We start from the raw sequence: 14818 nt of genomic DNA on the forward strand, positions 1-14818 counted from the left end.
CTCCAATTTGCATTACTCTGGATGGAATAAAAAAAAAACAAAAAAACAAAACAAAACAAATAACAGCCAGAGAAGGGAATTTGATTATCTACAGTCTCTCCCTTTTTCTAATCACAACCACAGTGTTTTTAAAGGCAGTAAAGGTTTCCAAGAAATAAACCTCCCGGTATTAGACCAATTTCCACAAGGGGAATCTATCTCCTGCAGTTGCCGTGCATCACTTGCTTTACCCATCTTCAACACAAACACCTCGAGCTATATATGTTATTCTCTTCACTACATCATTTAACTCCTAATAACATGCTCTACTGTTGTTCTCCCTGCTATCGTAGCCTACACCTATACTCATTCTATTTGTCATCTGCCATATGAGGACTACCATATACATTTTCTGCATCTCCCCCTCTTTGGTTCCAACCTTCCTGACAGGCCTGTTCATGGTCCTGTCACTGACTGCCACCTGTGACACAGGCTTCCACGAAAGACAGCATGTTTCTTCCTTGCATCATGTGGTAAATGAGTGTCACTTTTCTCTACCTCTTTCTTTTCTCACACTTCCTTTTCCTCTCACACGTGCGCGTACAATGCATATACCTGCAGCACCCTCTCTTCTCCTTCCTGCAGTAGATCCCAGCACTGACAGCTGCTTGTAGGGATTTCACAGTCCTGGCACGGCAGACACAGAGTGACATAGATAGATATAGATAGATAGATAGATAGATAGATAGATATAGATAGATAGATAGATAGATAGATAGATAGATAGATAGATAGATAGATAGATAGATAGATAGATAGATAGATAGATAGATAGATAGATAGATAGATAGATAGATAGATAGATAGATATAGATAGATAGATAGATAGATAGATAGATAGATAGATAGATAGATAGATAGATAGATAGATAGATAGATAGATAGATAGATAGATGTTTCTTCCTGTTAAAAGGGAGTTTTTCCTTCCCACTGTCACCAAGTGCTTGCTCATAGGGGGGTCATTTTTAATATTGGGTTTTCTCTGTAATTATTGTACGGTCTTTGCCTTACAATATAAAGCACCTTGAAGTGACTGTTTGTTGTGATCTGGCACTATATAAATAAAATTGAATTGAATTTAATTGTTTTGCAGCCACAGGACCTGGGCACCATGCAGTCACTGAGTTGACCATAAACTCATCTGTATACCTAAGTATTCTAGAGTTAAATTTGAGGTCATCTGTCTGACAGCTAAAGCTTGGCAGAAACTGGTTCATGCAACAGCACAATGTTCCCAAGAACAACAGTAAATGTACAACAGAATGGCTTAAAAAGAAAAGAAGGTGTTGCAATGGCTCAGTCAAAGTCCAGACATCAACCCAACTGAAATGCTGTGGTGCGACGTTATGAGAGCTGTACATAAAAGAATGCCCACAAACATCAATGAAGTGATACAATGTTGTAAAGAAGAATGGGCCAAAACTCCTCCACGATGATGTTAGAGATTGATAAAGACGTGCAGAAAACAATTACAAGTAGAGATAATATTTTAGACTATGCAACCTCTAATGTGTGACCGCTAGCTTTCTGGGATGGGCTCCAGGGCAACTTGATAGCTCAAAAAATGTGTTGAACAGACAAATGGAGACTTCCACATCAACGCTTTGCTCCCCAGTGGTTAATACGACCAGTATGTAATGGCCACCCAAACTGCTAGCTTTTCTTTTTTTTTTTTTTTTAAATGCAATTACCACAGTATTATCCCCCAGCTCTCTTTTTTTTTCTTCCATACAGGTGTTTTACTGCAGTCCTCAACATCAATTACCTGCTTCCCCAGTGTGCTTCTCATCCCGTGGTTGGACAGACTCCATATCCACCATCTTGGAGTGCTGCTGGCAACCGTAAGCTGATTGAGGGCTACTTTCACCAGCTGCAGTTCAAGACAGTAGAGTTGGAGTTCATCTGCAGGATGAGAGACTCACTGAAGAAGCATCTAATTATATTTATTACTTATTTACTGACACAAAGTACTGGGCAAATAAAATATTTGTAGAGAAGAAACTGTATTATTTATTAAGTCATTTAAGAAAGCTTATGCACCGGGAAAGGAGCCACATGCACACCCACGCGTACTAAACCAGATGCGTGCTCATACACCACCATCACACACAGAATCTGTGGGAAATACTGTTGACCATTCAATGCCAGTTTCCCACGTCAGAGCAGTGTTATCAGTGTCTGCGTACAACTTTCAACTGTAGCTCAGCACAACAAGAAGGAAGGAATTAATCACAGAGCTGAATTTTCACAGAGGCAGAACTCTAAACTGTTAACCTATAAAGACAAAAATCATGCAAAGAAATAGCTTGAAAAAACTACCAACAATGGACTTGGCTAATCATTGTTAGCACAATATATCATGATATATTTGTCCACTCTCCCAACCCTTTTGTACAAGCACTGGAAATGATCTGAATGATGAACCTATCAGTGGGATCATTACTATGTCCTGATTCGTAGCCATTACAATCTGTGCCATGCAAATGCTACCCTGGTACAATATTGCGTGTGGGTTCAGAACAGTCATTGTGGCAGTTGCCCGTTCTGCTATTTTTCCTGACTTTCCAGCAGTGTCTCCAAGCTGCTTGTTCTGATACAGTACACATCAGCACCAGAGAAAAGGTTGAAGTCTTTAAAGGTACTCCAATTCCTGACACACCATTAATATTCTCCATGCAGACTCTTCCTCTCCTCTACATACAAATATCTCCTTCCCCCCCTCCTCCTCCTGGCCTATCCCCACCTCCACTCCACTGTCAGCCTTTACATCTTAGAAATGCTTTGTATCTCCTTCTTGCGAGTCCCCCTTTTCACATTTTCCTCCCCCATCCTCACTTTCTTCCTCTTCCTTTTGGTTATTTTTTGTCAGAACTTTTTCTACCTCTTCCTCCTGGGAAGTGGCACAGAATCCCTTTAAGTGCTGCAAAAGCAAATCTATTTATCATAACCATCTATCTCTCACAGTACATATATTTCATCCTATAGTGAAAGACACACAGGCACAAAGAACCCAGCGAAAAGGAAAACCACAGCCTATCTCGTGTTCTCCCACTGTACTACGACATCTATGAGCGAGATGATTTCTAAATAATGATACGACCTATGTGATTCACTCTTTCAACTGCAACAGAGCGATAAATTAAAGGGAGGTAAATGGGTGGTAGTGCCCACTTTCCCTCCCACGCACAGCAATGCAGTTGAGCGAGGCAGTCTTCAGGGACTTCCCATTGACTACACACAAGGTGAGAACGTAGCAGGAACAGAAGGCTGAGCAAAAACACTTCAAACAACACGGCAGGAAGACGGAGAGTGCTGCTGCTCTGCGAGGCAAACGCAACCAACAGCAAGGAAATGCAGGCGTGAGGGAAAGACTGACCAAAAGAGACAGAGAGGGCCAAGACAAGGAGACAGAATCATTACTGTGCTTTCAAAGACAGTCAATCAAACAAGGGTGCACGCACACACCCAAGAACCCAGACAGACATTGAGACATGAAAACACCTTAAATGCCACCTAATAGCAGCCAGACACACACACACACAGAGTGAGAGAGCACAGCAGGACATTGATATTCTATACACCCACACACAGCATGGTGAGGCGCTGGGCTCGTCTCTGTGTGATTCCCAGTTTTACACACCATGCTAGTCTAGACACAGTGCTATGCTGCATTACACCGGTTGTTACCATGAGAAAACATTGCATATACTACACTCACAGTAAGTAAGAAATGTAGCTTTAGCACTACGGCCAACAGGGCACCACTCACAGATGCCTGCTGCATATAGCCCGGAGCTGCTGAAAATTAGCTGAACCAACCAAATAAATAAGCGAACAAACAAAGCATTGCAGCAGATTAGTACATAGCCAGAGGAGAATTTGCACAGTTTAATCAGGAGGCATGGTGAACAGGTAGATTACAGACTCTTATATTCAATAATCTGGTCATTAATAGTACGGCTTTCAAAATTTTGTGATAACAAGCAGGGCGCCACCTCTTCTCATTCCTCTACAAATCAGCCTTGGAGCTTTAACAAATGCAAAGCACAGACTGCAATGTAGAGCTGCTTCTCTCATCCCTGCTTCAAACTGATCAGCAGAGAGCAAAGGCTGGAGCAGCCCCACCAACCAACCTTCCCACCCTCAGTGACGGAGGATGCCAGTAGTGTGTTGAGTCATGACTTCTCCAAATGCAGGGGGGGGGGGAATGCAGGTGTGTGAGTACAGTCATAATTATGCATGTGCCGTCGCTCATGTATTAACCATAACTGAATTTACACATCAAGGCGGCAAATGAATTCGGAATAGATTTTTTTTTTTTTTTTTTTAATGCAGACCAACACGAGACCTGATTAAATGATGAGGCTGAAGATAGAGAAACATGGGTGGAAAGAAAGGAGTGTAGTACCACTGAGTCATCTGCTGACTGTACTGCGTGCTGTATTATGTAAAGGTCTGAACAATTACAAAATGTATCTTTCCTGTACCCATTTATCCCTAATCAATAATAAAGCAAATAGTCCTGAGGAACAGAAGTATTTTCACCCCGTTTTTCATCCATATGAGGAAAAGACCTAAACAGGCCTCGTTTCAGTCAGACAACTGAAGTTTCAAATGATTCATGGCAGCGTGAGGGGACCCAGTGCACTGCCAAACTGAACTGTGTACTTTGCTTTGCTTTGATGAGTTAAGGAGTTTACTCAAATCACCCTTTTTACATTATCAAAGTGAGTCACAGGTTGCTAGCTAAGGTCGTGCCAACAGCTAATAAAAGCTTGGACTGCTTTACAATATATGGCAATATATTTGCAATTTTTCCAGTTGATTGCCAGATTATCTCAAACAGAATGCATGTACAGTAATGCAAACTGACCCAATTTAATCACAAACTGACTCTGAGTTATTGCTGTTTTAATGCCATCTTGATACACCAAAGTCACTTTGAAGACAGCAACCCGCTATGAGAGGTCACAGACCTGATCCCCATATTCAAAGAAAACATCTCAACTAAACAAGATTCCAAGTTCATTGCACGCAGTTGCAAAAATTTTTGTTTTGCCAAAGTCTCTAACCACTGTTTTCCCTAGTGTGAATGTAGCATTAAATAGTCAACCAAACTGGAAGGGCGTGTTGAATATATGCCATGAGAACGAGCCGTGCCGTGTGTGTACGAAGCAGTGCCGCTCAAGTTGACTACCTGAACTGGCTTGTAGGCTTCACTCCAAAGATTCAGATAAACTGAAATAATATTAACTGAAATAAGAATATTATTTTTGTATCATTTGCTTTTTTTTTAATTATTTAATTTTAAAGATTATATAGCACTCACAAAGCATACACAGTATTGTTTATTTTGTCATGTTGCTGGTCCGATGAAGCAGCAACATTGACCCCTTTTCCAGCAATCCCGGTTCAGACACTGCACACTGGCTCGTGTGTGCAGCTCGTTTTTACAAAAGCTGCATGTTCTCTCTGGAAAAAAAAAAAAGTGTTTTATTTAATAACGCTATGTAATTACCTCACCAAGCAGAGCATTTAAATATCTTCACATTTTAAATTTGAACAGCATAGCCCTCCAGCTTCCTGACAACAATCTAACCTTTACTTCTGCCAGTAGGTAGCTTCCCTTCCGATTCACTTACACCACACTTTCAAGTTTTAAAGACTTTGCTATCATATTTGTAATGGAGCAGTTTCGCCTGAAGATGTACCGATTTAAATGTTCCCTCTAACAACATAAGAGGGATACATTAAGCCACTGCCACTGCTGCTGCCGCTGAGAGGTCAAATTACTTTTTGTCATTCTGGATGCGCAGAGCACTAGAGAGAGATTTCAATTTTCTTCAAATATTCTTATTACAGAGACGACGGCTGCCAAAGGGTCTCAGACCTTCATATAATTACATCTTCAATAGGAAAAATCTCAATTATAAGAGAATATCTAATTATTACGCTGCCCATATCCGAAATTGCCCTCACATAAAAGGAAAACTGGAGCCGTATCATCCACTAAGCTGTGAGGACAGTTTCCACTTCTCGTAACACGGCTGTTGTTAAGCACCCAAGAGCATTAGAGGGAAGACCTGTCACGGCTCAAGACCTGAAGGGAATGAACAGAGAACAAGATATGACAGAGCACAAACCTGTGTCCTCGCTCGCTGCCTTTTTTATGAACGGACACTGATAACTCTGAGGGCGCCAGTTGGTGCAAAATACCGCCTCAATTGCCATACCTCAGAAGAGGCCTTCTGCTTCAATAAAAAAACAAATTATTTTGACCAACTGCTGTGGTTGCCATATTGTTTTCCAGGCCATGTAGCTTAACAAGGCCCATTTCCCAAATAATCAAACTCCAGCCAGTGACCATCCACCTATCAACAGCTTTGATCTTTTTCCTACATGGCAGCCATTTTCATCATAGCAGCAATGTAATTTCCCAGTGGGTAACGGGCACTGCGGTGCAGACTCCCAGTGTAATGTACTGTGGAGTTGCCATTCTGATGCTGGAAAGTCCTCTTTGTAGAAAGCATTTGCATTCAAATCATTGAGTCTGAAATTGGTTCTACCTGTCTGGGATCAGGACTATCTCCTGTGGGTTCCCACTGCCAGTTAAGTGCAGTTTTTATAAGCTTGGAACGCAGGAATGCTAATAGCTTTTGATGACATATGAAGGGCCTAACTATGTTTTTCCCTTGGTCTCCTCCACAGAAAGAAGCACTCCCAGTCACCTGAGGTAGCTCTTTGATGAGTCCCATGGCAGCTTCCCATCAGAGCCCGTGAACAGGTTATAATGGCCCACCAAAATCTGCAGCTCCCTCATTAAAATGAAGCTCAGCGGGCTTGGAGTGCCTTGGACCTTTAGTGGGATCAGAAGGGATAAAGAAGTAGAAACACCAGAATGGGAGACTTTATTGTAACAGAACAGCTGACATTTTCAGACTTTTCCCTTGGTTCATATCCGTTAAATTCCATGTTAATTTTAATTAAACTGTTCAGCAGAGTGTAACTTATGCGTACCAATAGCAGCAGACAAAAAAATGAACATTAATATGTTTGTGCTTTTTTCTTCAGTTTTTGCTTAGGTCAATTATATTTCACTGTAAGCATTAAGAAATCTAAATCAAGTGTTTCAAACTTGGGGAAAAAAAGAGATGGAAAGCAGATCATAAAAAGCTTGCTTTAAAATATGCAGATGAAGAGAATGCCATGATAAAAGTCTTTCATTTCTATCTTGTGAAATAATTACACAGGTTAAGGCCTCGCATACTCAACATCTATATCTTTTTATTTTATTTTTTCATTTCAGAGGAATAAGCCATATTTTGTTTGAGTCTCAGATTTATTCAAAACACATAGGCTATTTTTCTTTCATCCATGCCCGCACTCGTGTTTTTCTAACCTTTGCTTTCTCTGGAGCTGCTGCTGAAGCTACACCAAGGCCTTGTTTCACACAAACATAGTTAAGGCCTCTAAGGAGCATGAACCCCGGAGCAGTGACTGACAAGCCTGTAATAATCAATTCTCAGGCATGCTGTTCCAAGGCAATACTTGATCTGAGCTTCCCAAGCTTAGCACCAAATGCTCCATGGCAATTTACTGACACCACAAAATCAAATTAAAAATGCATTTGGAAATTGATCACCTGATGCACCCGGATTGATTGCTGCTCCGAAAGCAACCAGGTCGTGTTTTTGTTTGGCCAGGTTCCATTCACCTTCCCATACCATATAAATGTATTGATCTGAACACCCACACTTGGATCTATAAGAACCATTAAATATCCTTTCAGTGTTTCTCCATCCACTTATGTGACTCATACCAGATTCCAACAAAGCTAAAAATGGTTGGAACACAGCTCTGCAGACCAATAACCTTTAACCAGGTTATATCACTTTAGTTCTAATGACGCTGGGTGATAACACTAAGCTAACTATCCATTTAAAAGCAATGCTCATCAAACTAATCCTCTGAATGTCTTAACCACATAAAATAGCAAGCAATCATATCTCCACAAACAACTTGAATAGATGGAGAGAGGAATATTCCATTTCAATATGGAGGAACATGTTTAATTCAAAAACTCATAAAAGGTCAAATTGCACTTTTCAATCAGTGTTATTCACACACATTCCCTCTGATTTAACATAACTGCAACCAAGGGAAAAACAGCACACTATCTATTGCTGTTAGAGGCGCTTGTGTGGTACAATGAATGAGAAAGAACAAATTGAATGCCAGTGAATAAGATGCATTTGTATGCAAAATTGCTAAGACAGCCAAGAGACAGAGCTGCAGGCGGACGAACGTGCATGTAATCAGGTAGCAAATCTGCTTGTCTCCCGTAAGCTCCGTATACGCCATGTTTCTCGGGGCAGAGGGGCAGGTGAATGGCAGTAGCTATTGTCTCGGAGCACTGGTCCACATGAATGACCCAGCCTGTGTCCACATTAGCACAGATCAACTCCTGTGGGTATCTTCTCCCCAGAAAACAGCAGCTACAGCACATTCAGCCAAATAACCGAACTTCCACATCCGGTAAAACCTGCGCTTTTTCACCCTTCCTGACTTTTTGCCAACTTAATCAATCTTTCTGGCACTTTATTCTACTGAAAGATTTCTCTGCTTTCCACCTTTCCAGCATGTTCCTCCTGCCATTTCACGATGATCTCTCCATTTCAGTAACCTCTTCCCTACAATAACATTCTTCACACTTTGCATCATTCTCTTCCGCTCCCTCTACTCTCTGAAATGTCCTTATCCATCACCTGACATCTATTTCCCCCCCTTTCTCTCATTTCTTCATTTCTCAGTAACGATTACCTTTACTGCAACTTAATATCTACAAAGTGTTTCCTTCAGGGCACCAGGTTCTCTCCGTCCCAGAGGGGACCGCCTCCAACTCTAGCTGGGTCTACACACCCACACAGACCAACCTGGTGGTTAATGAGCCTGTTGAGAAAGACGGCACCTCGACTCAACATTGATCACCGGGCCGCTGTTCCTCGAACTCTCTGGGAAGCTATTTGTCAAGGTGATAATTTATTTTGTAGCACCAGATATACTGTGTGGGGAATTGGGTTGTTTTTTTGTTATGTGTTCTAGGGGTTTGACAGACACCATTTCGGGCCCAAATCAGTCCATAATGTGTAGCATAAAACACACTGAGCTGTAAATCACTAAGTATCGGCCACAAACAGCCAAAGAACGCTTTCATCTCGCTGAGCAGGCAAGGGAATGGCGATTTAGCAAAGAGACGTGTGGCACATTTTCAAATGCAATTCCCTGGTATTCCTTCACACACCCATGCAAAGACTTTCTGCTCTGGTGTTCTGCTAAGTTAAAAGCATTAGTAGAGAAACTATGTGACTTTGTGAGGGAGTGGGAGATTGAATGAAAGCTGAGCTGCTGTTTTCATCATTCTTACACGGGGTGCCCAATTATGGAGATGCGTCCTGTGAAACCAGCGAGGCCAAACACCTGATGGGAGGAGGTGGCAGGAGCATGGGACACTGCTTGTGGGTAGGCGAGGCTACCGCAGTGCACTGCTGCACCGGCATGCTCTCAAGATGTTCCACATCTCCCCCCTCTAATTGGCAGATGGCCTCAGATGCGAGATGATTTAATGGCCTGCGTGTGTGTTTTTTCTTGCCTCAGTCAGCCATTAGCAGGGACATCTGTAACGAGTTGGCCAGGCACACTGCTGAGAGCGGAAGCTGAGGCCAACACTTTCTAATGGGGGGGTAGTGCGGTCGTGACAGACTTGGGCGGTAATCAAAGCACTCCGAGGTATTTCTTGGAGTTATGGTAATCAGGACATCTCGTTTCAAATTGTCCAAGGCATAGCAAAAAGCAATAATAAATCATCTGATGTTGTTTACCTCAGAAAAGCTGTAAAGAATCAAACAGAGCAGTATTACTAAGGAATCCACTGTGTGACTATCCACTTTTGACTTTCAGTACACCAGAGCAAGACATTTCTAGCTGAGCGTTATCATAAAAAGCCATTTTCATGGCTTTGGCACAAACAGCTTGGCTTCCAAGTGATCCCATTTCTTGCAGCTGTGCCGTAACCATCTGTGCTGAATGCTGCGCTCAAGGGTGAAACATTAAGGCCTCAACCAGAGTTTGGCCCTAAAGGCCTCTGGTCTCTGGCTCTCTCCTGCTGCCTTCATTTCTTACTGCTCCCTCCTGAGCTTGCCTCTATAACAAGAGCTGGATGAGAGACAGAGCTGCATTACTGAACATGTAAGGGCTTCAGCTGGTTCTCTAAGCATGTAGGAGAAATGGCTCCAAGCCTAAGGCCTTTTAAAACTTGATGGCCATCAGTATTCTTGCCATAGCCTCTGAGGATTTGTCTGCTACCTGCAAACTGGGTCACTTTTTGCATTATTTTAGAGATTTGTATCTCACTTTGGAGAAAGAAGGTTTTGCACATGCAGGCATGTAGACCCACACCTGCACTTTGTCTCTCTCTGTTTCCCTCCCTCTCTGCCTTGCACTCCCTCTTTGTCTCTCTCTCACACACACACAAACATACACACACACACTGCATTTTGAATTCATCAATATGTGCACATATTTGTCATTTTAACACATAAATGTCAATTTAAAGCCACAGAATGTGCTAACGCTGTAATGAATAACTACACTGAGCAAACATACCCACGCTGTGAAAATCATTTTAGATGGAGCACATGCCAAACAACTAATTAAAATTGATAGATAGACTACTGCTGATTATGGCACTCAAAAAAACCTGTGCACTTTTTCAGCGCTAAAATGCAACTAAGTCTCAGTTAATACACCTCTTCTCTATTCATGTCACACTGACGGGATTAACTGCAGTCATAAATCTAAAACAGTTTTGAATGTGACTCTGCCATTCGCACATTAACATTAATGAGGAAGTGACATTGCTGCAGCATCACCTTTACTTTTTCTATCAGGTTTTATAACTATTCAAATTTGAAATCACCCCCACTTTCACATGCATTCAAATAACTTTCTAATTCTAATGGTTTACTGTATGCCTGCCCCCAACTGGGAGGTGAATGAGGGACCAGGAGCAGATGTGGGGGAGGCAATGAGATGCAGAAAAAAAGCGGGGGGAATTGAGGGGGACAGGCGGGCTGGTGATACACAGCAGAAAAATAAGAGAAGGAAGAAAATAGCCAACTATGTGATAGAGAGAGGCGATAGGAGAGACCTGCGTCTGAGGTGAATACAAATGGACAGAGGAGGAACACAGATAGAGGAGGGAGGAGTGGGGGGGGGGGGGGGGGGGGGGGCAAAGAGGGAAGCTGTGTGAGGAGAAGAGATAAAAGAATGTGAGAAAGATAAATTTACTGTTGGCTAATGAGAAGACAAAGGCAGTAGAATCCACATCGATCTCTGCCCCACAGCAAGCTGGCTTTATAGAAGTAGAGAGAGAGATAGAGCCTGAGAAAGCTCGCCAGAGGTAAGCAACCTTACAGCTGTTGGAGGAATCAGAGGGCAAGAATAAAGTCGGGGGTATGTTTGAGTGAGTGTGGCAAGCATACTTATTCATAATGACCACACATACACGCACGCACACACTGATTTCTGAAAGTTTGAGCTGCCTATGTGAATTATGCACTGAGGCTGAATGGGGGCAGGGATGATGACAGACAGCATGCAATTGAAAGCAAGGTAAATGAAAACTGCCTCAATGACACGATAGTGGGGGGGGGGGGTTAGTAGATGGACTACATTTGAGATAGAATTAAAATATTTATATAGCAGCTACTTTACAGGGGGGTGAGCACAAGTAGCAGTCGCAGGAACAGTTTCCCAGTGGAGATGCATTACTGCACTCAAATGACTGGGAACAAAGGAAACAACAGAAACTTGGAATTATTTAACAGATAAACAGAAGGCAGTCATGGTTAATGCCTTATTTTAAACTATATATATATATATATATATATATATATATATATATATATATATATATATATAAATATATACACACACACACACACACACACACACACACGCACACACACACACGTAGAGTATTGCTGTAAATAAACGCGCGTCGCCGCAGGAGATGCTCACCGTCTTGTAAACAAGTTATCAGCACAGGTGTGCATCAACAAAGACGGGCATCGCTTAAATTGCTAACAAGGAGAGAGCGTGTGTGTGGAGGCAGAAAGCCACTTACAGCAGGTTTGAGCTGTTCCAGTACACCGCATGCCGATTGCTGGCTCTTGTAAGGTGCAAGTTTGTAAGCGCCAGCGTGATGAGGCTGAGTGAAAACGTTGCGAGAGCCATAATCCCTCCGGTGCTCGTCCAGTTCTGGTGCCCCTTTTCCTTCTGCGTCCCCGCTCCTTCTATCCCAGGCGACGCGTCGCTCACAACATCCCAGCGGTCAAAAAAAAGAAAGAAAAAAGAAAAAAAAGGACACCTTTTCAAGTTCCCAGTTACCTTAACAACGGGTTGAATCGGGGTGACTTCTGAGTGGTTACGTGTTCTTCAACTCAAATCCCATTGCGACGAGACCCATTTGGACATCTTTACTTGTGCCAAATCAATCCGGACTTCTATCACGTGCCCGCCTGAGCACTTTTCAAGTTACACCTTTTGTTTTCCCAGTTCTTTCACCAGAAAAGAGCAACGCAGGCAAAGAAAATGCAGGACAATCTACCACATTCAAAACTGGCAGCTGAGGTCGGTGTTTATTGTTCTTTACACGCTTTAAAGTCGCATCCGAGCCGCCGGATCTCTGCTGTAAAGATTTGTTTAGCTATAGGTGACCTGCCGCTTCTCTCATCATCACCACCATCAGCAGCAGCAGCAGCAGCAGCCACACGCTGCGCACACAACGCTACAAACCCGCCCTCTGATGGCTGAGATGTGCCCACATGTCCATCTATTCTCCTGCCCCGCCCCCTCAAAACATTCACCGTGCGCGCCTATCTCACACACCGTGGAGAAAAGGGAAATAAATTGATTTCTTAAAGGATCAGTTGTATTGTAGCAGGAATTTGATTAGTTAAATATAGCATAAGAATTACTATTACGTATGTTTGAGTTTCAGGTGAATTGGGGATTTTAGGTTTAAAGGACATTGATTTTACAAACCATAACCCCCGCAAAAAAGCCTGTCTAGCACCACCTCTTAATTAGTAAATGGGTCAGTCAGTCAGTGCTGCACCCAGTGGATAGTTTTCTCCAGCTTCCCTGTCTTATTGTGTCTACCCAACTATAAATAATCACTATTGAGAGGCAGCATACGAAGAATCCATTTGTTTGATTCCACATTTTCCCATTTGTTAATGGTTTGTAGTTAAATACCTTCGCCTTGATCTTTCTGCCTTTTTTTTTTCTCCAACTCTCTGATCAGGTGGTGTTTCAGTAAACTTTGACACAAACCATACGGTATAGTGAGTTCCTTCAAGCGCTTACGTGATCCCTAATGTGGAGCGGTAATGTGACCACTGTGATATCTGAAAAAAAAGGGTTTCTATGACTCATATCACAATAAGAAACCTTAAAAATAGAGCACATGTCAAAGTTGGAGTGTGTGTGTGTGTGTGTGTGTGTGTGCATGCACATTAGGTTCAGAGTTTACTGTGAGATTAAACTGGAAGAACACACTGTAAGAATAATATCCTCTCTGCTGCGAGATGACTCATTATCACACATTTAATAGTTAATTATGAGCAGGCTGTTCACATTTCAACAACCATAGTGGACTGTCTTTGATATACAAATGGATGACAATTTAAAGGCGAAGCCAACATAGCGGCGGTACACAGAGCTGTCTTGTACTGGGCTCAATCGTCAGGATGTAAAGCTGAGTGTCTGTCATCCTACTCAGGACTTTACCAACATCATCTTTTTCAGTCTGTATACAGATGCACAACGTGCACACAAATTTTTGTGTGAAACACACTCCTTTGAAAAGAATTTTCTTTGAGCCTAAGGCATGAAGAGTTTTAGAAAAATTTCAGGTATGTAATCTAGCAGGCGTACAAGTGATGGTTCATGTAGAAATAATTTTCTTTTCTAGTGAACTACATCTGCAAACTTTAATTGAGGTGGTGTGTGGTGGGGTGGGGTGGGGGGGGGGGGGGGCACCAATGATGATTACATCGTGTCACATGGTCACAGGACTTCGAACCTTAAAGTGTATATAGAAGATGGCTGTAGCCTCTGGGTCTGAAAATTGAAGAAAATAAGTGCCTCATACCTACATCTGGTTGCAAAAGTAATCTGATTGTATACTCACTTTAGCTACACATTAACACAGTATCTAATCAGCCAATCACATGGCAGAAATTCAATGCATTTAGGCATGTAGACACATTCAAGTTCAAACTGAGCATCAGAGTGCCAAAGAAAAGTGCTTTAAGGGACTTTGAATGTGGCATGGTTGTTGGTGCCAGGCAGGCTAGTCTGAGTATTTCACAAACTGCTGATCTACCGAGACCTTCGAGCCTCTCTAGAGCCTACAGAGAATGGTCTGAAAAAAAAAAAAAAAAAATCCAGTGAGTAGCTGCTCTCTGGGTGAAAATGCCTTGATGATGTCAGAGGTCAGAAAGAGGGGGAACTGATAGGAAGGCAACAGTAACTCAAATAACCACTCATTATACCCAAGGTGCGTAGAAGAGCATCTATAAACGCACAAAATGTCAAACCTTGAAGCAGATATGTGGTCTTCTACAAGAGCAGAAGACCACATTGGATACCACTCCTGTCATCTAAGAACAGGAAACTGAGGCTACAATTCACACGGGATCACCAAAACTGGACA

The 14818-nt window shown here is 42.3% G+C and overlaps 1 protein-coding gene across 1 annotated transcript in view; it reads right to left on the reverse strand.

The window, feature by feature from the left end:
• efna3a (ephrin-A3a) overlaps positions 1 to 12888 on the reverse strand; it is a 74656-nt gene extending 61768 nt beyond the window's left edge. Inside the window, exon 1 of the mRNA XM_030740436.1 lies at positions 12224 to 12888. Coding sequence (XP_030596296.1) covers positions 12224 to 12333 — 110 coding nt within the window. The 5' untranslated portion in view covers positions 12334 to 12888. The remainder of the gene's footprint in view (positions 1 to 12223) is intronic.
• Positions 12889 to 14818: the final 1930 nt, after the last annotated feature.

Source organism: Archocentrus centrarchus, chromosome 11 (assembly GCF_007364275.1).
Source record: "Archocentrus centrarchus isolate MPI-CPG fArcCen1 chromosome 11, fArcCen1, whole genome shotgun sequence".
Lineage (NCBI taxonomy): Eukaryota > Metazoa > Chordata > Actinopteri > Cichliformes > Cichlidae > Archocentrus > Archocentrus centrarchus.